General features: G+C 32.7%; 1 protein-coding gene across 6 annotated transcripts in view; it reads left to right on the top strand.

Moving 5' to 3' along the window:
• Nucleotides 1–26,080, top strand: part of CSMD3 (CUB and Sushi multiple domains 3) — a 1,239,477-nt gene that overhangs the window by 1,119,550 nt on the left and 93,847 nt on the right. For all 6 annotated transcript variants that reach the window (XM_032246339.1, XM_032246357.1, XM_032246370.1 and 3 more), the window contains 5 exons: nucleotides 2,743–2,952; nucleotides 5,564–5,752; nucleotides 6,460–6,637; nucleotides 7,768–7,913; nucleotides 25,911–25,991. In XM_032246339.1, coding sequence (XP_032102230.1) covers nucleotides 2,743–2,952; nucleotides 5,564–5,752; nucleotides 6,460–6,637; nucleotides 7,768–7,913; nucleotides 25,911–25,991 — 804 coding nt within the window. The remainder of the gene's footprint in view (nucleotides 1–2,742; nucleotides 2,953–5,563; nucleotides 5,753–6,459; nucleotides 6,638–7,767; nucleotides 7,914–25,910; nucleotides 25,992–26,080) is intronic.

The following is a 26,080-nucleotide window of genomic DNA, read 5'->3' as shown; positions in this document are numbered from 1 at the left end:
TATTAGATTTAAATGCAAATAGTTTTAATACCTTCCTAATTTTAACATGATAATTCCCAGTGTTTTAGATACATTACATCATATATTGCATTTAATAAATTCTCCTTACCCTTACATCACTAATGTACTCTCTTACAGCTTTTGCAGATCCTATGAGTCTATAAATGCACTAAAAGAAGTGCTCGATTGAGGGTACACATGTTCATTAAATCTCAAAAGACTAGGATAAATAAATACTCATTGAAACACAAACCAGGTGGTTTTAGAGCAATTAAGAAATTCTGTACTATCTCACTTATTGAGGATTGAACTTAGGTATCTCACCACCCAGTAAGCATCTGCAACCTCCGATTAAATATTTACACTGTTAATATTTAAATGTTTTATGAAAGTTAACAGATAAATCATAGTGTTGACAAAAAATTACTGAGTATATATTATACTCCAGACACTGCTAAGTGCTGGAGATAAAATGTATGGTAAAGCTTTTCCTTAAATAAGTTATAGTCATAATGAGGAGATAGTAAAATGTATTATTATGATACAGTGTAACTAGAGAGTACAGGATTGCACTTAAAATGGACATCAGACTAGAACAGGAAATGCAGAAAAATCTTGACAGAGGGAGTGATGCTTCAACTTTAGCTTTAAAGATGATTAACCAGCCTGGGCAACATAGTGAGGCTCTGTCTGTACTATAAATACAAAAAATTAGCCAGACATGGAGGCACCCCCCTGTAAGTCCCACCTAATGAGAAGGCTGAGGCAGAAGGACTGCCTGAGTCCAGGAGTTTGAATTTACAGTGAGCTATGATCATTTCACTGGTCTCCAGCCTGGGGGACACTGTCTCTAAAAAAATAAATAAATGACTAAATAAAATGAAAAAAAAAGGATAAGAGTCAGTCCACCAGAGAATGTCAGTCTGCAGGGAGTGTGGAAGAATTCTAGGTAAACAAGGGGACAAGTAGAAAGATGCAGATGAGAAAGCTGAAAAAATTTAAACGTGCCTGAACACTGTGTGACTGGCCTGAGGTTTTGGGAGACCAGGAGGTTATTGAGAGAAAGATGCTAGGGGACTTTCTATTTACAATCCTATTTAGGATCATTTTGGCTAAAATGTGGAAACTCTAAATTTGAAGTTATATTCAACTTTTATGTCCACTGATAGAATACTGGTGTAAATGAACAGCAGACCTGAACCAGTACGGCTATTCTACATGTCTTTCACTAGCCACTGTGGCTTATGTAGCTAAATAAACTACTTTAAACAAATTATTAAAAATAGTTTCAATAGTCTCATTATAACATCATCTTCAATTTCTGGCTAATTCTTGATTTTGAAAACCAACTTTATTAAAACTTGAGTTTCATATTTGATTACATTTTAATAACCACAGTTTTCTTTGCGTTTTGATTAAATCAAATATTAAATCCAATGTATTTAAACAGCATATATATTTTTTAAATAAAAAATTACATTTCAACAGCTAAAGAAACATTTGTTCATGAGTATATGAAATAATTCTTGAAAAGTTGGTTTGTAATAAAAGGTCTCAGTTAAAAATATAAACAAAAATGCACATCTTGCATCTTCACATATTAAGGTAGATGTCCAAAGTTTTAAGAAGTTGATCTAATTTTATAGAAAATTATTTAATATTTTAAAGCATGTTTTAAGTATTTTCCAAACTTATTTGTCCAAGGGACTCTAAAAAAATCATTTAGTAACAAGATGTGAGTTTACTTGGGGCACCAGTGTAGTTATTAATAGCAAAATCTTAAGAGTCTGAATGCCTCGGTTTACAATTCAAGTCTACTGTGTCATTGTGTAAAGTTAACATGTGTTTTACTTCTCTGTGAGCCACCTTCCTTGTTCTCATGAAATGATGAGAATTAAATAAGTTAGCATATATAAATCACATAAGGCAGGTAATATATATCATTTACAGCAAATATAAATAACTTAAAACATTCACTGAATATCAGATTTTATTATAAATAATTTGGAGAGTGGTAACAGTAAGAAAAATATCAAATTCACTAAAATTGAGTGTTAAATTAATTAAGCAAACATACTTAAAGATTTTTTTATCCCTGAGACATTTCACTGTCTCATATTTTAGTTATGCTTATAAAGATATTGGGATTACATTGCAATATGACCATATATGACAACAGTCACTAGATTTTATTTAAGTTATTATATAAAAGCCTGCATTATTTTCTGATAAACAAAACACTGAAAGAGGACCCTTTAAATTATATACAGGTGATATTTCTGAGAAGTTAATTTATATCCTGTGAAGAATAATTTCTAATGCAATTGTGGAATCTATGTTAATATATTACAAATCTGCAATTATTTTTGATCTTAGATTGACCTTTTATATAACACAAATTATTAAGTGGCCTTTTCCTTTAAAAATTGGTTGATGTAATTTAAAGGGTACAAGAAAGCCACTTTTTTGTATCATTTTTCATATGGTGATGTTATAATGAAATGAAAGATTTTCCCTTTTAACTAACAGTGGATATGTGAGAGCAGGATTCTTTTATTTTGAACCTTAGCAAAGTTAGCTGTCCTGGGAAGAAAGCAAATGTGTGGCTCAGATCTTGAGATTATACCTCTTGACCTAAATGGAAACCTATCTAAGTGCATTGATGTGATTATATGTGTGTGTATGTTTATGTTTAATTTGTTAAAACAAATAAAGTATTATAATGCTGGTTTTTTTCTTCAGGTGTACATCTCCAGTTTGTAAATTTTTCTACGGAAACCATACATGATTATTTGGAAGTACGAAGTGGATCCTCAGAAACTAGTACTGTTATTGGCCGGCTTAGTGGTCCTCAAATACCATCTTCCTTATTCAGCACAACCCATGAAACCAGCTTGTATTTTCACAGTGACTATTCACAAAACAAACAAGGATTTCATATTGTATACCAAGGTGAGAGAAATAATAAAAAGTGAAAGTTTATTTAACTCCAAATCAGCTATTAGAAATATTTAACTGAATCTAATTATTTTCTGTATTCTTCTTTTAGAAAGAAAAAAAATCTTAAGCCAAGTCAAGCTTTGATTTAGAAAGATTTTTAAAACAATGCAACTCTCTGAAAACTATATAGGGAGAATGATGTCTCTCTGATACCTTAGAAAATCCTAACCATGAAAAATGATTATATTAGTCTTAAGTTAATACACAATTAAATTAAGTAAGACATGCAAATAAGCAAGGCCAGCTGGACAACAAAGATTTATCTTTGCTTTTATATTAAATATATTGAAAATATATTTTGAAGTATTCATATGTTGTATTGTGTGAAATTATTTTTTTCTTTATAATGATAGGCTAATATGACATTCCTTCATTTGTTCTATTGCCATGAGAATATAAATACTTTGATAATCATATTATATTAGACCTGTCTCTCAAACAGAACTACTGCATGACCTTGATCAAGATTTGTGTCTCTTCTGAGTGAAAAGTTGGGGCATAAGTAGAGCTGTGTTCAAATGTTGATTCTTCCTATTCTGTCTAATGTGACCTCGGCCTTGCTCTCCATTTGCTCATGTGTATAATGGAGTTAATTATACTACCTTTCAGATGAGTTATAATGAACATTTTATTATAAAATGCATGTAAGCTATATTCAATGATGTGTTGTATCATTAGTAATTACTCAGTACATTTTAGCTGTTGCTATTATGATATTTTGTATCTCATATGTATATAGTCTGTTAAAATTAAATATTTAAAGTTATGATGATATTTTACATAGTCAGGTTTAGTTCTAATGGCTGAAATTTTTAATCAAAATAACCTAAAATTTTATTACATCTCTGCCCTAACTATTGAAGGACCTTATGTGATGCTTTCGTATCTGAGCTCTGCAAGAACAGGGAATTGGGTTGTTCGTTGTTATATCATAAGCAACTAGAACAGTAAGCACAATAAATATTTGCTAAAGTATCTACCAAAAAGGAAATTTGAAAGTAGTTAAGATATAGGTCTGAAACATCAAATTGCATGGATCTGAAATTATTATAATTTGTATTATACTTACATGCATAATGTAAGAACACTACAAAGTTACAAAGCTATACTTCTGTGCAAATGAAGACTCGGCCTGCAATTAGTCTGACTGGTTGTGGACGGTCAATTTCTCATCTGCTGGGCAGAAAAGCTGGAGAGTTTGCAGAGAGAATTACCTCTGGCCCTTTTGTTACTTAGATGTGGAAAGTTAGGGTTTTGCTTTCAATTTAGTTTGAGAAAGTCAGCATTAGACAGCCTTAGGTTCCCTGCTTCCAGACCCTATAATCCTGTACCACTGTATTGTATATAAAATTAGAATAGGACATTTCTCCTAAACACTTAAAATCTATTTTCTATATTTATTAAACTAAAAAGCATGGAGTAGAAATTGAAAGAGTATATTTAATAGAATAATATATTCCAACTCCTAGTGATCAATTCCTAATACACATTTGCCTTAAGTTGAAATGAGAACTCTTCTTAATATATTTTTTGTAGAATATTAATTAAAATGAAAACAACAGACTAAGAATAAAAGCACTTAACGTTGGAAAGAATTTGTTCATTAATTCTGAAACCTTTAGTCCTAAAAATTTGAGTTATATTTTAACAAACAACATGATAATTTATTCAAATTCAAATGTAAGTTTTTATTTGGGGAATATAGAATTTTAATGGTTAATAGGGAAGTAGACTTTGATTTTCAGCAATTTAAGCTTTACTAATTAGAATACAATTTTGAAGTTCTTAATAAAAAAGTTATAAATATTGATATTATATGAGTATAGGCCCTGTTCATAGGTTCAATGTTTATTTAGTAATGTTTAATTTAACACCTACTCTGTGAAAGGCAATGGGCAAGGCTTTGAGATATGATGATAAAACAAACAGGAACTTTGATCTCATACAGAATGTAGAGCAAGAGGAGTATCAACAAATAAATAGGCAATTATAGTGCAGTGCCAAAATTATCACATAACTGAAGTACAGAGTTTATTTTACATTAAAATGAAGTTTTTTTCTAGTGCTTTATTTTACAAATTAACTTCTTTGAAATTAACTCAACAGAAGTATATTGTCATCTGTAGAAAACAATTAGTAAAACAAACTGTAAAAAGACTCAGAATTAAACTTATACATATTTTCTTATTGCATTCTGTGTACTTGTAACATAATCAAGAAGAAATTACATCTATGGAAGAGAATTAGAATATATTCGATTAAAATTGTAGCTGTAAGAGGAGTTTACATTTTAATTAAAACATAATTTAGTTGAGTTGCACAGGTAGGTGAAGAAGGTGCCTTTTTATGAATTGTACTAACATTTTCAATATGAAAATTGTAGAGATGAGAAAACATTTATGTTACAGGTCATTGACAGCATTTATCATAAACCTGAATTGCTATTTATAACCAACTACAAGTAGCATCACATCTATTTGTTAAGTTGCAAAATTGCTGTAGTACCCTATCTGTGGCCCCTGAATATGGAAAGAAAAAACGTCTTTCTTTTTCGTCTTTCCAGCCTATCAGTTGCAAAGCTGTCCTGATCCACGCCCGTTTCGAAATGGTTTTGTAATTGGTAATGATTTTACTGTGGGTCAAACCATTTCATTTGAATGTTTCCCAGGATACACCTTAATTGGAAATTCAGCTCTGACATGCCTTCACGGAGTCAGTCGTAATTGGAATCATCCACTTCCAAGGTGTGAAGGTATGCTTCTAACTTGAAGCTATCTTTTAGGTGATATCATCTGTTTTTAATGTTGTTTTGGCACTCTTGTCTTCCTCTTCCAATAGCATGCTAAATATATAGTCTCTCAGCTGAAGATTTTTTTTAAACCTCTAAGGCTCTGTAATGAATAACGATTTTATTATTATTGGCAGGAATCCTAATCTTTCCTATTGGGAGTGAAAAAATAGTTGATTCACACTTTAAAGCTTTTCTTATGTGTGTGGGGAAGGGAAGGAGTACATGTGTGTTCGTATGCATTTAAGTCATTCTTATATAAACCACTAACCCAGATACTGCTACTGAGTTCCTTTCCTCTAGAAAACTCTTTGAAATAAAAGGTTTTGAACCTCTTATAAGGCCTTACACGTACACATAGTAAGAGGCAAATGAAAGTTAAAGTGTTTTCATTGATATAAAATGTTTGAAAATTGAGAAGAGAAGATAATTTACACTAACCTAGTCATCATTAATAACAAATATTTAGTATACCTCATGTGGAAAAATAAATAAAATTTGATTATATTTTGTGCGCTATTGTCAACTTCATTTTATATACTCAAATGAAGTAAAAACAAAGCATAAATGTATTTCATAATGCTTAAGATATGTGAAATGTTTGCCTTTTTCGCCATAGTCAGTTTATTGTTATTTTTTAAAAACATTTTGTTTTGTGACTTTTTCCATAGCTCTTTGTGGTGGGAATATAACTGCAATGAATGGCACCATTTATTCTCCTGGGTATCCTGATGAATATCCAAACTTTCAAGATTGTTTTTGGCTTGTAAGAGTACCCCCTGGGAATGGCATCTACATCAATTTTACTGTCCTTCAAACAGAACCAATATATGATTTCATTACTGTATGGTAAGTCAAGACTGTTGTTATTGATAGATTCAATTATATGTACAGATGAACGAGGTTGGAATAAAAATATATCACAATCTTCTGTTACAAATTGTCATCTGATATTTGAAGTGATGTGAGTAACTGAGACTGACAGTATGTGTCTTATAGAATGAGATACACAAGAGAAATAGGGTTTGGCTTATTTGCCCCATGAACTTTGTAAACATTGTGGAACAAAGACTTCATAGGTGAAAACAAGATTTAAAAAATATTATTAAACTAATGTTCTAAAACAAGGAGTTAATAGACTAAGTTTAAGGTATGGAAGTTCTCTATTTACAAAAGCCACTGGAATTTAAGAGACTATATTCAAATTATAATTATTTAATATAACCAGTGGATTTCCATCGTAACATTTAGTTGTATTACAGTCTTGTCAATAAAGAATCATACCTGTAAACCCAGCAATTTGGGAGGCCACAGTGGGAGCATCACTTCATCCCAAATACCAGCCTGGGCAACATAGAGGGACCCCATCTCTACAAAAAATAAAAAAATTAGCCAGACATGGTGGCATGTGCCTGTGGTCCCAGTGGGAGGCAGGAGTAGGATTCCTTGAGCCTGGGAAGTCAAGGGTAGAGTGAGCTGTGATCATGCCACTGAACTCCAGTATGGGCAACAGAGTGAGACCCTGTCTCTAAATAAATAAATAAAAACATATTAAAGACAATGTCCAAATTAATAATTAACAACTGATTAACAGAACTACTGTAGGAGTTCTAAGAATTGTAACTTTAACAGTCTGTGATTCTCAAGACTGTTGCTGAAGAAAATAAAAGAGGGACAAACCTCAAGCATTTAAAAGCATCAGCATTTTGGTAAAAAAAACAAAGACAATGTATTAATTATAACTAATATGAGGACATTCCATTTAGGTAAAAATGTTATCTATTTTTATACTTTACATTTTAAAACATGTGGTCACCTACATAGATATAAAATATAGCGATATTATTTGCACTTATTGGTTAGCTTCCTGCATCTTTATTATTGATGTAATGCAATACAATATAAGTATATGCAATACTTTTATTAAACTTAGCTCAAAACTACTCCCAAAATCAATCTTGATCTCTCTTGTTTAATAGGGATGGACCAGACCAAAATTCACCTCAGATTGGTCAGTTCAGTGGCAATACCGCTTTGGAATCAGTCTACAGTACTTCAAATCAGATTCTAATCAAATTCCACAGCGATTTCACAACAAGTGGCTTTTTTGTGCTCAGTTATCACGGTTGGTATTGTCTAAGAGTTCCTATTTTATTTGGTGCTATTTAATTTGTCTTGGAAAAAAGTGAATGTGATATATATTTAACCAATGATTGAAAAGGTATTACAAGGGGAAATTTTGTAATCATAACAACTTTAGCATTTCAAACACATTTCCTTGCAAAAGATGACCTCTTCTAAGTATTCAGGGACATTAAAATGTGAGCAAATGGATATAGGAAATAAATTAGTCAGTAATTAACCAATGGAATATAATCATTTTTGCATGAAAACCAATAAAAGAGAACCAGCTGTTCATACTTTATTGCATGTAATTTTGACACATCAATATATTTTTTTCCTGTACAAAATGTTTAATATATTCAACCTGCTGTGAATCCTTCTAAAATTAGCATTCAGTATCTTTATGCTTTGGATCGCATTACTCATTCATTTATACTCATGTTTCAAAGCTGTGTCTATTCTAGAATCTTACAGTTTTAAGTGACTATTCCAGATCATTAAGTTCTTAGCTTTTACTGCTGTCAAATAATTTATGTATAATCTCAATTTTATTTCATTTTGTACAGGGTCCTTTGTTCTGGGCTCTGTATTAATAAACTTAACTTTTTGAAGGGACATTCAGAAGGTTTCAAAGCAGTGTTTCTCTTCTTTGTTTTTTTATCTTTATTTTTTACAAAGAAGAAAATGGTTATTTATCTATATTGATTACATCCTGTTATCTGCTATGACCATAGTCCCATTAAAACACATTCTGCCTCATATAACTTAGTCAGATGAATTCCACGATTATTTCACAGGATGAATAATCTACTAAATTAAGTTTGCAAAAGTTATATGAAAATGTGAGGATGGACATGTGTTTTGCCCATTACGTAATGTATGACTTTGTATTTCATCTTTTTAACATAAAGTAACTAATTATTTGATACTTAAAGCTTATATTCCATGAAAAATGTAGTAAATCAACTATGATTGTGTTCAAAGGCATTTAAAGCACATTGGGTCTAGTAAGAAATTGATCATAAAATTTTTGAGTTGCTTAATTTGAGCACTTACCAATTAGATGGTAGCATATTCATTTCTCTGTAATGATTCACTGCCATCCATAACTGATGTGCAATCCAACAAAGCCAACTGAAAAGTCAGGGGTTCAGTCTATGGCCGTATCACCCTGAACGTTCCAGATCTCATCAGAAAACTTAAGGATTCAGTCAGACAACTTTTATTCAGACTGTTTTTTTTCCAAAGATAATTTATTTGCCTTTTCTGCTGTGTTGATCATTAATGCTGGCAATTTGTGGATATAGCCTAAGGCTACAACAATAGAATTATTAATTTGATAGATAACCATAACTCAGGAACAAATAAATAATCATTAAGACCAAAAGATGAATTAGTTACCCAACTGTATTATGTACATTTTATCTCCACAAGGATTCCTGCTAAATTTTAAAAATTGGGTTGTGTACTGCTTGAAATCATAAAGAAAGGACTATTCATTGATGAACTATAGAGAGCTGCAAGATAACCCTATAGGAAATACATAATTATTATAAAATTTAGGAGACATTTCAAAGGGAAAATATTATCAAAGAAAAGGATATCAGTGTTTTGTGTGTGTGTGTGTGTGTGTGTGTGTGTGTGTGTGTGTGACAGAGAGTGTGCACATTCATATAGAAAATATGTAGATAACAGAATGTATCTATACATACACACAAAGTTTTAGTGTGGATTTAAATATACACACATATGAATATGTAAACATATATCATCATTCCAAAATATGTTTCATTTGACTTTTGCAAGTGGCTTTTGAGACATGAGTAATAAAAATGTAATTGCTTAGGAATAAAGCAGATCAAATACTCATTTAGCACTTTATTTTCTATTTGACCTTAGACAAGTTACACTTTGGTGTTTACTTTCCTCAGCTGTAAAACAATATGATAGAATTGCTGAGAGGATTAAATTTCATATTCAGCATGTATAATTTACTCCAATTACTGGCATATATTAGTTTGAACCTATAAAATTGTTGGTCAAAAAATCCTCTGGGCAATTTTATATAGCTCAACTATAGAAATATTATAATATTTACCATTATCAGCTTTATATTGAGGAGACTTTTTGAGAATCAAAGATAATTGATAATATACAGTTCGCATAGTGCCTGGAAGAGCAGATGTTCACTAAATATCTGTTTCCTGTTGTTGTGTCAGTTTGCTGAGAATGATGGTTTCCAGATTCATCCATGTCCCTGCAAAGGACATGAACTCGTCGTTTTTTATGGCTTCATAGTATTCCATAGTGTATATGTGCCTCACTTTCTTTTCCAGTCTGTTATCAATGGGCATTTGAGTTGGTTCCAGGTCTTTGCTATTGTAAGCTGTGCTGCAGTGAACATGCATGTGCATGTGTCTTTATAACAGAATGATTTATAACCCTTTGGATATATATTAATGGGATTACTGGGCCAAACAGAATTTCTATTTCTAGGTCCTTAAGGAATCACCACACTGTCTTCCGCAATGGCTGAACTAATTTACACTCCCATCAACAGTATAAAAGTGTTTCTATTTCTCCTCATCCTCTCCAGCATCTGTTCTTTCTGGATTTTTTAATGATCGCCATTCTAACTGGCATAAGATGGTATTTCAATGTGGTTTTGATTTGCATTTCTCTAATGACCAGTGATAATGAGCATTTTTTCATATGTTTGTTGGCCTCATATATGTCTTCTTTTGAAAGTGTCTATTCATATCCTTCACCCACTTTTGAATGGGTTTGTTTGTTTTTTCTTGTAAATCTGTTTTACTTCCTGGTAGATTCTGGATATTAGTCCTTTGTCAGATGGGTAGATTGCAAAAATTTGTTCCCATTCTATTGGTTGCTAGTTAACTCTAATGATTGTTTCTTTTGCTGCGCAGAAGCTCTGGAGTTTAATTAGATCCCATTTGTCTATTTTGGCTTTTGTTTCCAATGCTTTTGGTGTTTTAGTCATGACGTCCTTGCCTATGCCTATGTCCTGAATGGCTTTGCCTAGGTTTTCTTCCAGGGTTTTCATGGTGTTAGGTTTTATGTTTAACTCTTTAACACATCTGGAGTTAATTTTAGTGTAAGGTGTCAGGAAGGGGTCCAATTTCTGCTTTCTGTGTATGGCTAGCCAGTTTTCCCAACACCATTTATTGAACAGGGACTCCTTTCCCCATTGCGTGTTCTTGTCAGGTTTGTCAAAGATCAAATTGTTGTAGATGTGTAGCATTGCCTCCAAGGCCTCTGTTCTGTTCCATTGATCTAATACCCATTTTGGTACCAGTGCCATGCTGTTTTGATTACTGTAGCCTTGTAGTATAGTTTGAAATCAGGTAGTGTGATGCCTCCCGCTTTGTTCTTTTTGATTAGAATTGACTTGGCTATGCAGGCTTGCTTTTGGTTCCATATGAAGTTTAAGGTGGTTTTTTCCAGTTCTGTGTAGAGGGTCATAGGTAGCTTCATGGGGATAGCAATGAATCTATAAATTACTTTGGGCAGTATAGCCATTTTAACATATTGAATCTTCCTAACCATGAGCATGGAATGTTTTTCCATATGTTTGTTTCCTCTCTTATTTCCTTGAGCAGTGGTTTGTAGTTCTCCTTGAAGAGGTCCTTTACATCTTTTGTTAGTTGTATTCCTTGGTATTTTATTTTCTTTGTAGCAATTTTGAATGGGAGTTCATTCTTGATTTGACTCTCTTTAAGTTTGTTATTGGTGTATAGGAATGTTTGTGATTTCTGCACATTGATTTTATATCCTGAGAGTTTGCTGAAGTTGCTTATCAGTTTCAGGAGATTTTGGGCTCAGATGATGGGGTCTTCTAAATATACAATCATGTCGCCTGCAAACAGAGACAATTTGACTTTGTCCTTTCCTAATTGAATACCCTTTATTTCTTTTTCTTGCCTGATTGCTCTGGCTAGAACATCTAATACTATGTTTAATAGGAGTAGTGAGAGAGGGCATCCTTGTCTAGTGCCAGATTTCAAAGGAAATGCTTCCAGTTTTTGCCCATTCAGTATGATTTTGGCTGTGGGTTTGTTGTAGATAGCTTTTATTATTTTGAGAAATGTTCTGTCGATACTAGTTTATTGAGAGTTTTTAGCATAAAGGGCTGTTGAATTTTGTTGAAGGCCTTCTCTGCACCTATTGAGATAATCATGTAGTTTTTGTCTTTGGTTCTGTTTATGTGGTGAATTACGTTTATAGATTTGTACATCTTGAACCAGCCTTGCATCCCCGAGATGAAGCCTAGTTGATCGTGATGGGTAAGCTTTTTGATGTACTGTTGTAATCGGTTTGCCAGTATTTTATTGAAGATTTTTGCATCTATGTTCATCATGGATATTGGCCTGAAGCTTTCTTTTCTTGCCGGGTTTTGGTATCAGGATGATGTTGGTCTCATAAAATGATTTGGGAAGGATTCCCCCTTTTTGGATTGTTTGAAGTAGTTTCAGAAGGAGTGGTCCCAGCCCCTCTTTCTATGTCTGGTAGAATTTGGCTGTGAACCCATCTGGACCTGGGCTATTTTTGGTTGGTACGCTATTAATTGCTGCCTCAATTTCAGCCCTTGTTACTGATCTATTCAGGGTTTCACCTTCTTCCTGGTGTAGGTTTGGGAGGGTGTAACTGTCCAGGAATTTATCCATTTCTTCCAGGGTTACTGGTTTATGTGTGTAGAGTTGTTTGTAGTAATCTCTGATGGTTGTTTGTATTTCTGTGGAATTGGAGGTGATATCCCCTTTATTAATTTTTATTGCATCTATTTGATTCTTCTCTCCTTTTTTTATTAATCTGGCTAGTGATCTATTTTGTTGATCTTTTAAAAAATCAGCTCCTGGATTTATTGATTTTTTGAAGGTTTTTTTTTGTGTCTCTAACTCTTTTAGTTCTGCTCTGATCTTAGTTATTTCTTGTCTTCTGCTAAGTTTTTGAGTTTTTTTGATCGTGCTCCTCTAGCTCTCTCAATTATGATGATAGGGTCTCGATTTTAGATCTTTCCTTGCTTCTCATGTGGAAACCGCATGTTCTAACTCATGGGCGGGTGTTGAACAATGAGAACACATGGACGTAGGGAGGCGAGCATCACACTCTGGGGTCTGTTGGGGAGGACTAGGGAAGGGACAGCCGGGGATAGGGAGTTGGGGAGAGATAACATGGGGAGAAATGCCAGATATAGGTGAGAGGGGGATGGAGGCAGCAAACCACATTGCTATGTATATACCTATGCAACAATTCTGCATGTTCTGCACATGTACCCCAGAACCTAAATTGCAATAACATATCTATATCTATATAGATATAGATATAGATATAAAATTTGTTTCCATGCCATATGTTATCTCACATTTTAGATTTTTCAAATAGGACATTTATTTATTAAATTTTATAATGACCTGCAAAAAATTGCCAGAACCTAATGAAGCCTAATGTTTGAATCAACAACTATGGAGATTCCACCCAAATTTTAAAATAAACTTAAAGTTTGGGGGCATAGCCAGAGTTTATGTTAAAAATTGACTGAGACTTTAAATTTCTCTAGCACAAATAGGACAATTTTCTTAAAGCACTGCTTTCATCCTTACCTGCCTTTTCAAGAATGCATTATACCTACATTAAATCTGAAGCTACCCTATAACCCAGTTATCTGATTCTTACTCTCCAGTCCCTACACAACTTCAGTCAGGTTGGTTGTCTCACTGTCTCCTGGAATTCCATTCTTAAATCATGTCTTCATCTCCATCATAGCTACTCTTGGTTACTTAATTCATCTACAGTTCTTTAAGTCTTTTTATTTTAAGTCCCATATTCTCCACTTCTTGATGATTGGAACTCATGGTGATCACTGTCATTAACTCTATGAATACACTTACTCTTCTTACTAAAATTTCAAAACTTGATTACAATATGGTGTATTGTTTTATAGGTCTTATGAGCTTATTAATAGTGAGTGTTTTTGAGGATATAAATTTCTTGTTCTTATCTCTTTTATATTTTGTCATTGGCTGATTGTATTTTAGTCTTACAGTGTGTGTTCAGACTCTTTAAAAAGTTGTTTGCATTTATTTGAGCTGTACTACAAACAACTTTTTAAAAGATAAGTTTTAGAATTACTAATGTGTAATCCTGAATTATATCCTTCTTAACAAAAACAAAAAAAAATATGCCAGTTAATACTAATTTGAGCTATAGGCTCGATGTCAAAATGAGATCTCATAATAGTAAAAAATTGGTCAAATTATTTGGCATTTTTGATAAACAAACCAAGTATATAATTCATTATAAGCTTAACACTTATTTTAAGCTGACTGAGTATAGCTAATCTTGGAATGGTTTACTCCCTCACCAAGTTTTCTTTATATCCTCTTATTAGTTTGATAACTACCTCTGATACATTTGCCTTATAATTCAGAAGTGGCTTCTCAAGACTTGTATATTTATTTTATAAAGTCAACAGTTCAGTATTTTTGTATATTTTCTAAAGTCACATTGATAATTTAAGTTTCATTTATTAATATATTTTAATATGCTTGAAAAGAGAAGGAAAAAAATGGGTTTTTCTCTCTAACCTAACTTCCTTTATGAGATCCATGCAGCCATCTGTCTTTTATAAAACATCACCTTCATAAAACCTTTTATGATCAAAAATAACATTCATAAAAAAGCTTTGCAAAACGAAAGTTCTCTACAATGAAAAAATAGGACAAGCGTAAATGTTGAGGCACTTTACCTCAGATAAAATATATTTTTTTCTCATTTTAGGAAATATTTTTTTCTCTCTTTGTGTTGCTATAACTATGATTTCCTAAAGTAAGAATAGAATTTTCTTGATATCTGCTGTAGAGTCAAGATTAGATTGATTTATAATTAATATTCAGTCCTAATCAATGACCCCCTAAAAGATGTTACTCAAAATAAATTTTAACTGCTTGTTCTTTTTGCAGTGACTTTGTATAATCATCACTATATTAGTGGTAGCTTCCATTTATTGAAAATTTAATATGCTGAGCAGTGTGTTAGGTGCTTTCCATGTATTATTGCTAATTTTCATAATAACCCTATAAGGTAAGCACTATCATCTTCCTTTTAATAATGAACAAACTGAGTAAAAAACAAGATAACCCACAGAAAGTCAGAGAACTAATAAGTAGAAGGGCTGGCTAGAATTCAAAATACATCTGTCTGACTGCAAAGAATGATCTCTTTTTGAAAAATCAAAACAACAGCTAAAATTTATTGTATTCTTAAGTGCCAGCCAATGTTCTAAGCTGATATTATCTCATTAATAGATTATATTAAATGTTATGTAGACCTAATTGTTCTTTAAAATTTAGTCAAAGTGATTCTCATTTTTCGCAGTATGATGGGTCATCTCATTTTCTCAAATACACCTCCTACTTGGGAGCTTTAAGCTTCTTATTGTTTCATTTCCCTAAAACCTACAAACTAGTAACAGTACATTGGTAGATTTATCACAACTCAGTGTACTCTTCATAGTTTCTAATATCTGCTATGGTCACTGTGCCAAGAAAAAAAGTTTTATTGAGGTCTATGTCAATCAAAATAACCAGGAGACTAGAGTATAGCCAATATATATATCTACTAATTTAATACAGAAGTTATTTTATGGTGTTTAAGTCAATTATCCAGAACACGTGACTGTCTAGTAACAATGTATTAGGGAAACTCAATTTGTATGTGGAAGATTTTCTTAGCATAATATGATTTAATAATTGTATTTTCCATTATTTTCTGTTATTAGCACATTTTCTGTTAAAGAATGATTTGATTACATAATGACTCATTATTTTTAAGAAATGTATTTAAAAGGCCTGTAATGTGTTTCAGGTCATCTTTTATGGTTATATTACTTTTACAATAAATGCTGTATTTGGAAACAAGTATATTTAACTTCACAAAGTCTCATCCTAAAAGAGACTGTTGCAGATGTAAGGACAGGCTTTATATAAAGCATAAATCACGATTGCCTTTAACTCTGTGACCCCTTTGCCTCACATAACCTAAAGACTTGACCTCCTTTCATATTTTAATAACTAGAGCACAGAACCCATAAAAGGTTTTACTATTTGATGTCCAGACAGCATGGGGGGTATGGACATCGTGTAATTGTGTGTGTGTGTGTGTGTGTGTGTGTGTGTGTGTGTGTAAAATAAAGCGATGGAGCTAAAAACCAAACTGCTAGAACTGTTATGGGGAAAAGAAAATATCACTTACTATTACTTAATTGACTTAAATGACTACTTAATTATTACTCAAATGACTAAAAGTCATGTCAAAATTACTATCTTTTGACACTTCACTGTATGTATAAGCCCATTGATAAGGTATGGTATTTTATTTTCCTAAATATCTTACTTTCTGTTGCCTCCAACCAAAGACTATTAGGAACACACCGTCTGTTAAACAAAGCTAGATTTATTAACTCATGATAATAAGTGAGACAACATACGATGAGGGACTCTGTGATCTCAGCAAAAGTGTGTCAAGAGAGGCTTGATGTAGGAATTCGACTGTATAAGATGATTGTGAGAAGGGTCCAAGGAAGCATGATTTTCTTCAGGATTGGATGCTGTGAGAAAATTGGAGGAGTTTTATGATTGTATATCTTAATACTTTTTTCCTAGAAGGTGGAGGGAATGGAAAATACCTATAGAATTAGTATGGAAATACTCTTCATGAATGTTAGCTGAGATGGAAGGCTCTTTGTCATTTTGATGATTTGAACAGTGTTCTTGTTTTCTGATTATGACTATGGAAAAGTCTTATTTCTGTCTTGTTTCAGCAAGGTCAAAAAATTACCTTGTCTAATGTTAGTTTTTAGTAAAATTGTTTAACAGAAGACAATGACCTATTAATTATAGCCGGGTCTGTATGCCAGATAATTTAACAATGTAGAAAAGAGGCCTTTGGCACATTATTTTTCAGGTTTTTAATGGGTTCAGCACTAAAGTAGGATAAATTAGCTGTCTGCATGTGGAAAATACAATTAATGCAACAGATATTGAAATATTCTTACAATAATCCAGGAGATATCCATAGTTTTATTTCCCAATAATTTTTATTTTTTTCCTAGGGAAATAACAGGAGTCACTTCTTGTTTATTGTATTAGTCCATTCTCATCCTGCTATAAAGAACTGCCCAAGAGTTCATAATTTATAAAGGAAAGAGGTTTAATTAACCCACAGTTTTGCGTGGCTGGGAAAGTCTCAGAAAACTTACAGTCATTGCAGAAGGGGAAGCACGCATATCTTAAATGGTGACAGAGTGTGTCTAAAGAAGGAACTGTCAAACACCATCAGATCTCATCAGAACTCACTCACTATCATGAGAACAGTATGGGGGAAACCACCCCCATGATCTAATCACTTCCCACTAGGTCCCTCCCTCAACACCTGGGGCTTATGAGGATTAAGATTTGAGGTAAGATTTGGTTGAGACACAGAGGCAAACCATATCATTGATTCATTTTCATTTCTCATGATAGAAACTTTATTTTTCTCATTTCTAGATCCAAATAAGCATTTGCTCTTGATTTCTAATATTCTCCCTTATGGATGCAGAGAAACAGACTGATTATAAAATATTAGTGGTGTGAAAGTGGTATTTGTAAAGTAATTTAAATCCTGCTGGAACATACTTCTATGGTTCATCTAAACTCACTGGCAGGTTTTCTGGAAAAAAAAAATTATTGTTTCCTTCTCTTCATTAAAACTAAAGTAGCATTAATTTCAATACACTTGGTTCTGCTTCAAGTGAAATGGCTTAAGCTTATTTTAGATAACTTTAAAAATAACACTGCTCAAACTCCATAACAGAACATATGATTATCAATGATTTTTCTCCCCCAAATCTTCCTCAGATCATGAGATTATCATACTTGAACTAATATGGATCAGCACTGAACTACACTGGGGCTTATATAGAGCTTAGAGTTTATAAGGGAACATACAACATTATTTCTGTTCTATGTAAGGAATACTGTGTCTTTATTTGGCAGAAAGGTTATGTGCTTGTGCTTTTTTTGGTTTGGAGAAGGAATGGCAATTTGCCAGTGTTCTGTTTTTTATTTTTTGAAGAAGCCTTTAATAGTGCATTGAATAGAAGTAGATAAATGCATCATTCTTTTCTGGAATTGGGTTTGCTGTTTCATTGCAAACAAAATAGGAAATTAAAAATAACGAAACACTATTGCCAGAATCAAATCTTAAACCAATTTCAAGAAGCATATTTGTTGGCTGAGGAACCAGATATCTATGCACATTTGAATAAAAACAGAGAACTATTTAAATAATAGCCTTCCTCAGAAGATACTGATGTGGAATACGATGCTCTCATGTAGTTGTTACTGGTTGTTAGATAGTAAATGGTGTTTAAAAGTTGGTGGAGCATGTCAGATAAAATGATTCTTCTAAAGAGAACACATATTTAGTTCAAACGTGTATTTTTAAAGTGTGAATATCTATTTTGTACAGCTTTTCTGTTAATGTCTGTGGCTTCAAACTATTTGTAATTGGAACAACCCATGAAAAGCATGGACTAAAATATATGCACATATGATTTAAAATTTAGATGATGTAATTTATATGATTTCATCATTTCAGTTCCACCAGTAACTGAATGTGTAACTTTGTCTACCTCATTTCACTTACTTAGGTCATCTTCCTACAACCCACTAAAGAGTTTAGGAGAAATGATTTCTAGGATAATTTCCAGTTTGTATATGATTTTAACCTGTACAATATTGGATATATTCTTACCAGACCTGTTTATTTTCTTTCAGAGTAACCAAAGCATATATTTTATACAGAATGAGATATTTTCTTAATTTGATTTGTTATCAGTGTTTCTTAAGTGATTTCCAGAGCACTATGCTAATAGTTTTGAGACCACAGACACTTATATATTATATAGGATGATAAAATGTGTTGCTAAACTCATAGATTTCATATTACAGTATAACATCAATATAAAACAAGTTTATTTATTTATCTATCTATTTATTTATTTATTTATTGAGACAGAGCCTCACTCTGTCACTCAAGCTGGAGTGCAGTTGCACAATCTCAGCTGACTGCATCCTCTGCTTCCTGGGTTTAAATGATTCTCCTGCCTCAGGCTCCCAAGTAGCTGTGATTACAGGCTTATACCACCACACCTGGCTAATTTTTGTAATTTTAGTAGAGACAGGTTTTCATCATATTGGCCAGACTGGTCTCAAATTCCTGACTACAGGTAATCTACCCTTACTCAGCATCCCACAGTGCTGGGATTACAGGTGTGAGCTACTGTGCCTGACCAAGAATATCCAATTTAAATCAGAATAGAAACAAGCAAGTGGTTAGATATATTCTGTGAAATCATATGGGTGCTTTGAATGATGCAATATGAGGAAGGTCATTTCAGATTGAAGTTATATGTGTATGGGGCACAAACGTCACAGCAAAAATGATGATGCTGATATTTGTCAAACATACTACCAGTTAAGGGGGAATACACTCTCCCCCTTAACTGGTAATATGTTCAGGCCTTCTTTTAAGCACTTCACAATATTTTAACTCAATCTTGGCTTCATGTCTATTTTACAGATGAGATAACTGAAGCAGATTCTTAGCAGTTTGCCTAAGTTTTTGGAACTAGCAAACAGCAGACCGAGATTTGAACCGTCAGTCTGGTTCCAGAGTAAATATCTGATCAGCCTGCTTTCTGCACAAATATAGTTATTAATACAAGCTGGATGATGTATATTTTTTAATGATGTTGATTGGTTTGATAGAAACATCTTCAGAAATAGAAGCAGAGCTACACAATGTTTAATTCCCCTTTGTTCCTTCAATTACAAAACATCTGACGCTCAAAATCAGTACACCCTTTTCTTTGACCAACAAAAATAACATGCCTCAATTATATTCATAATTCTATAATTGCCAAATCAAAATGTCCTTTATATATAAGAAGTAAAAGTTAAGAAAAGCAGAAAACATGAATAGTTATGTTATTTATTTGTGAACATCAAATATCTTGAAGAAATGGAATCCTAATTTGATATCATAGTGGTTTATTTTTATTGAAAAATAAGCTTTAAATGTGCCAGACAGTATTTCAAGTGCTTCATATTTGTAAACCCATTTGATTCTCATAACTGCCCTTGAGATGGCATAAAATTACTACTATTATTATGATTTTACAAATGAGAAAAGCAAGGCAGAAAGATAAGTAACTTGCCTAAGTTTTCCCAGTTTTTCAGTGTTCAAAACAAGATTTGAACCCAAAGAGCCAAAGATTCGAAACTAGGTCCATAATCAATACCATAAGAATGGGTTACATATTATACATATATATAAATATATATATCATTCATACATGTGCATATATATAATATGTATACACACTAATTCAGCATTCATTCTTTCATTTCTCTAGCATTCAGTCATTCAGCAAATATTTACTAAATGCTGCTATGTGCTGAACCCTGGATTACGCCCTAAATAGATAGCAGTTAATAAGGAAAGCAAAAGTGCCTGCTTTCATGAAGCTTACATTCCAGTATATGAAAATAGATAATAAACAAATGTAAAAAAATAGATATTAAACAAATACATAATTCTTACAGATTGTGAAAATTGCCAGACTGTGAAACAAATTTAACTGCAAAGGATCAACTTTAGTTAGCATTATTAGTGAAGACATCTCTATTTTAGTCATGTTCAGACAAAGTTATAAAAGAGCTAGGAAGATTCATTTCAAAAAAATAAAAGAGACAAAAGTAAAATGATATAGAACATAAAGTTTTGGATATATTATCAAATATTAAGCTCTCAACCACTTGAGAGCTCTGTTGATTCAGTAATGAAAAAGACTATAGTATTAGGTTGTAGACAGGTTTGATTTTTTTGAAATTTATTATTAAAAATGAAGAGATATGGTTTAATATTTTTTAAAAAGTGAGAATGACATGCTAGGTGGGTGATACGCCATATATCAGTGGCATTTGAATTTTAAGTAGAGGAGATAAATGATTTTTATTTATTTGAAGCTAAAAATATAAGCTGATTAATAGGCAGAGATGAAGTTAATTAGACAAAGTTACAAGCCCTTGACAGTCATAATCAAGACTTTTAATTTTATGTGTAAGTCATTTGGGGACACTATGATGTTTTGTAGAATCTGTCAGCAATTCTTTATTTAACACAACACTGCAATATGGACTCTGACTCTTGCTATCCACTCTTGTCCTCTTCCAATTGTGTGTGTGCTTTTTAAAATAATTCTGACTGTAGTAAGAATGATCTTTTAAAGGATAAATCTGACCACATTCCTCTCCAACTTAAATCTCTTTAAAGGTCTGCCATTGGTCTCAGCTTAAAATAAATGAAATCCTGAGTATGACTTATACGATCCTGTCTGACTTAGCCCCAGAATTTTGCTCTTTTCCATCCGTCCTCTCTCTCTCCAGGGCTACCATTCCTCTCCAGAAAACACACACACACACACACACACACACACACACACACACACACACACCCCTTGCTTCAGCTAGTTAATTTCTACTAATATAATTAATATCGTTCTCATCAACTATTAACGTGTATAGAGCAGGCTTCTGTCTGCTTTGCTCACCTTTACATTCCCAGCACCTATTATGGTTTCTGGCATGGGCGTATCATAGGAGCTCAATAATAGCTTATTTAATAAACAACTAAATTAATTGTATTAGGTATTGTTGGAAATGCTAATACAATACAATACACATAAGCTATATGTGGAACATGAACCAATACATAAAACAATTCAACACAATAAAACACTAAATACTAAATATTATGGTGACAATTTCTAGGCTAGCAAGGTTGTGAAAAACAAAGGTGTGGGGTAGGAAATGAACATGGCAAATACAAAGGACCCAGGAAATTTCAGCTGGATAGAGCAGACATCTTGTATGAGGAATTGGTGAGAATTAAGGTAATGATCTTGCTTTATCTAAGATGATAAATTCAATCTGTAGGCCACAAAAATCCACTGTAAATTGATAATAGGGAAATGACAGCAACAAAATGATATTCCAAACCAGGTTTATTTATCTATAAATCTGGGAGACAATGTGTCTTAATTTTATACTGGAACTTGGTTCAAATCCTGGCTGTGTGAATTGGGCAAATAATTCAACCATTATGAAATTTAGTTTCTCTTTTGATAACATGAGTATATATATATATATATACATATTTTGATGTAGCATTTTAATGATTAATGAAATAGGTATATAAAGGACTTTTCAAAGTCTTTTGTACACAGTGAATTCCAGGTAAATACTGCCTTGATTCTCTTCCACCACTTCACCGGATGTAAGAAGGGTTGTACCAGGGAGACACTGAAGATAAGGAACATACTATAGGCCAACTTAATAACACCGGTATATTGGTTTCCTAAGGCTGCTGAAACAAACTACCACAAACTGGTGGCTAAACCAACAGAACTTTATTCTTTCTCACAGTTCTGGAGGATAGAAGTCTGAAATCAGCACATGCTCTCCCTGAAAGCTCTAGGTGAGGATCGTTCCTTGCCTCATCCTGGCTTCTGGTAGTAGTCAGCAATCTTTGGCGTTCCTTAGCTTATAGATGCATCACTACAGTGTGTGCCTTCATCATCTTGTGGCCGTCTTCCTTGTGTGTCCATCTCTGTGTCTTTTTTCATTTTATAAGGAAACTAGTCATACGGAGTTAAGGGTACTCCCTAATTCAATATAACTTTAATTAATTACAACTGCAACAATCATAATTCAAACAACATTTTTAGGTTCCAGGAATGGCATGAATTTTAGGTGAAACTATTTAACCCAGTACAGCAACTACGAAATGGCAGGAATCTAGACTGAGATGTTGGCAGCAAGATTGGAGAGACATTGAACAAATCATAGAGTTATGTTAAAGAACATACTAGTAGAGATTGATGAAGATTGAAAACAGAATTTTTGCAAGCTGCTTATGATTTAACCTTTTGTAGTGCTTGGTCTTCAAAAGTCAAAAGAGAAACAGATGAAAAGAGGTTTTTTTTCATTATTCCTTTCTCTTTTACTTTTTATTCAAAATTACATTTTTCCACCCTGAAAAGCATTTTAGCCAGATCTTGCCTATATTTTAATGTTTAGCATTCTCTGACACTTTATTGTTTGTATTTCATCCCCACTGGCAATTTTAAAGTTGGAAGTCATCATAGGGAAGACTGTTGAGAGGCTGTTTCCCTCCTGAAGAAAGCTACATTCTGTCAGTTATTAGCAAATGTTAGTTGAATTGTAAGTTTAGTGACAAGAGCTAATTTCTGGACAGTGAAAAAGGTAGATAAACAAATAGCCTCTGTCGTGTAACTTAAAGTCTATATAGGGACCCAATGAACAAACATGCAAATAAATGGAAAATAACACATTTTGAACAAGTCGTGTTTACATGTGCCGCAAAAAGTGTTCCGTGATTAGAAAATAACTGCAAGGGGTGGAAAAGGGAGCAGCGAGAAGGTCAGAAGAGATGTTTAGCCTGGTGATATAGAATTGGGAATTGACACACAAAGTCAGAATTGTAGCCAAAAGAATCAATGAAATCACTTAGGTAAGAGTGTAGAAAGCTTATTCAAAGGAAAGTTTGTTCAGAATTCAAATTTACAAAATTGATAAAAATAGAGTTGTTCTTATTGAAATAGAGTTGGAAGGCAAGGACTTTACACCTCTGTGGCCTCACAGTGATCCCTTAGCTTCTAGAACACATTTTATAAAATGGATAGCGATAGGAAAGAACAGAGAATAAGACATTAGCTCACAGTACCCACATAGTCTTGGAAAAATAACATAATATCTCTGAGCGTTATAGTCTTCTTTAGTAAAACTTTACAATCTTTGGTCTTTAAAATCCTGCAACTGAGTTATCTAGGTCATTCTCAGTACATTCCACAGATGACAAGTCATAGATTCCACGTTAAAAAAAAGGTGTTTCTTATTTAAAATAATAAAACAATTTAGGATTAGCATGAAGATTAAAATAACTTTTCAGGGAAGCACAAGTGAAATAATACAGATATGAGCATCTCTACATTTCTCTAGTTTCTGAGTTGATCTCTGTTCTATGGAAGATTTTAGACAAAATCTTCTCTAAGGCGTAGACTCAGAAAGATTTCCTTATATAGGGCTCCCCCATCTTCTCCCTTTTCTCTTACAGTTTTGGGATTTCTTACAATTACTTTTTACCTTTATCACTGTACCCCCTTTAAAGTATAAGTTCAGGAAAACAATGTTCAAAGTTCCCAATTACTATCCACTAAGCATTTTATCAAAAATCCAGGTTATATTTTCTGCCTGGGCTTCTTTCCCAGCAAGTCTTTCTTTTCTAGTAGTAGCCCTTCTGTACAGTGGTGTTTTACTTGCAAATTAACATCCATACACAGCAAGTGCTTGATAAGCAGGTTAAACTACTGGAAGGAAGATGTTTTAAGTGACAGATAACAATTTGCAGAAGAAAATTAAATACGTTTTTCATGTTTCATAACTCTATAGCTACATTTTGAAAATTTTTCCTTTTCTCTTTGTCCTTAGTAACCTGAATATTTATTAGCCAAATTCTCTTATAAATAGCTTTCTATTAGATGATGATGAATCAGTGACTTTAGGCCTTGCCCAAGTTTTTGTTCAAGTTTTCTCCTCCATCTGAAATGGTCTTCTGACCATGATTACTCTTTAGAACTGGAAAAATTTTACTTCTTTAAAGTACATCACATTCATTTCCTCTTATAGGAAGCTTCCTGACCTATTCTAGTTGATGCCATAATATTTTTTTTTTTTTTTGCAACAGGAGCAATATTGAATGGGCTTTGAAATTAGAGGATATACAATTCAGTTTTTGTCTATGTCCTGTACTAATTGCGTGGTATTGTATAAGCTACTGTGTCTTTTGAGTCTCATTCTATGTATTGGCACATTGAGTACATTGAGAACTTCTAAGTTTAAGTAGTAAAAATAGACATATAAAACAATTTGCCTCAGATGTTATAATAGTATAAAACATGTATCCTGAATGAATATAAGTATGGTACATTTTTAGAAGACTTTAAAGGAAAAAAAAGATTTCAATCAACAAATGATTTTGTTGTAGATTTTAGATACCATTTAGGGGTAGCAGATCGATGCTTGGATTCATAGAGAATTTGTCATGATGGCCTTTCAATTATATTAAATGCCAATCTAATCCAATGGGGTGACCTGTTCAAGTGATATAATAATTAGAAACATGACATTCAATAAACAAATATCTCAATTATATTAAAGTAGCATGGCGAGATAAGGCTCTGGAGCCAGACTACCTAGTTTCAACCCTCAGTTCTGTCACATTATCGCTGTGTGATTTGGGAAAAATTCTTAACTCCCTTTAACAGTTTTCTTTTTTAAATAATGACAACAATTATAGAAATAGTTACATAAATTAAATAATAAAATATATTTTTCTGAGGATTGAGTTAAGTATTTATAATACTGCCTGGAATCAAGTAAGCACTGAGTATTTGTTTGCAATTATTGCTGTATGCCATGCACTTTGCTAAGTGCAGGGGATTCCGTGATGAGTATTGGGGAGGACAGGCATTCAGCAAGTAAACATACGTGAATACCTAATTCCACATTGTGATCATGCAAAGGAGGTTAAAAACAAGATGTTTTGAACCACATAATAATAAGGACTAGGATAAGGATAAGAAATAAGGAATAAAAAGATAAGCATTGTTCCCGTGGTAAAATATTTTGTAATGGTGTAGTATATTAAAAAAAAAAAAGATGTAATTAAAACTTGATACATTATGTAATTTATTTTTATTATTTTTAAATAACCTTCAATAATTTTCTTTTTTGCATATGTGAATACATGTAGCTGTTCAGAAAAGGAATAAACACATTGTTTATTTTTATAGCCTATCAGCTAAGGGTATGCCAACCTCCACCACCTGTACCCAATGCTGAAATTTTGACGGAAGATGATGAATTTGAAATAGGTAAAGCCTGTTAAATTATTTTCAAAGAAAACATACTGCTGGCAAAACAATTTGATTAAAAAAGAATCAAAATAAAGAATGTTAGAAAC

Source organism: Sapajus apella, unplaced genomic scaffold, assembly GCF_009761245.1.
Source record: "Sapajus apella isolate SASKATOON/1434 unplaced genomic scaffold, GSC_monkey_1.0 scaffold3, whole genome shotgun sequence".
In the NCBI taxonomy this organism is placed as follows: Eukaryota; Metazoa; Chordata; class Mammalia; order Primates; family Cebidae; genus Sapajus; species Sapajus apella.
The sequence above is the reverse complement of the archived record's forward strand: the minus strand, read 5'-3'. Positions and strand labels throughout refer to the sequence as shown.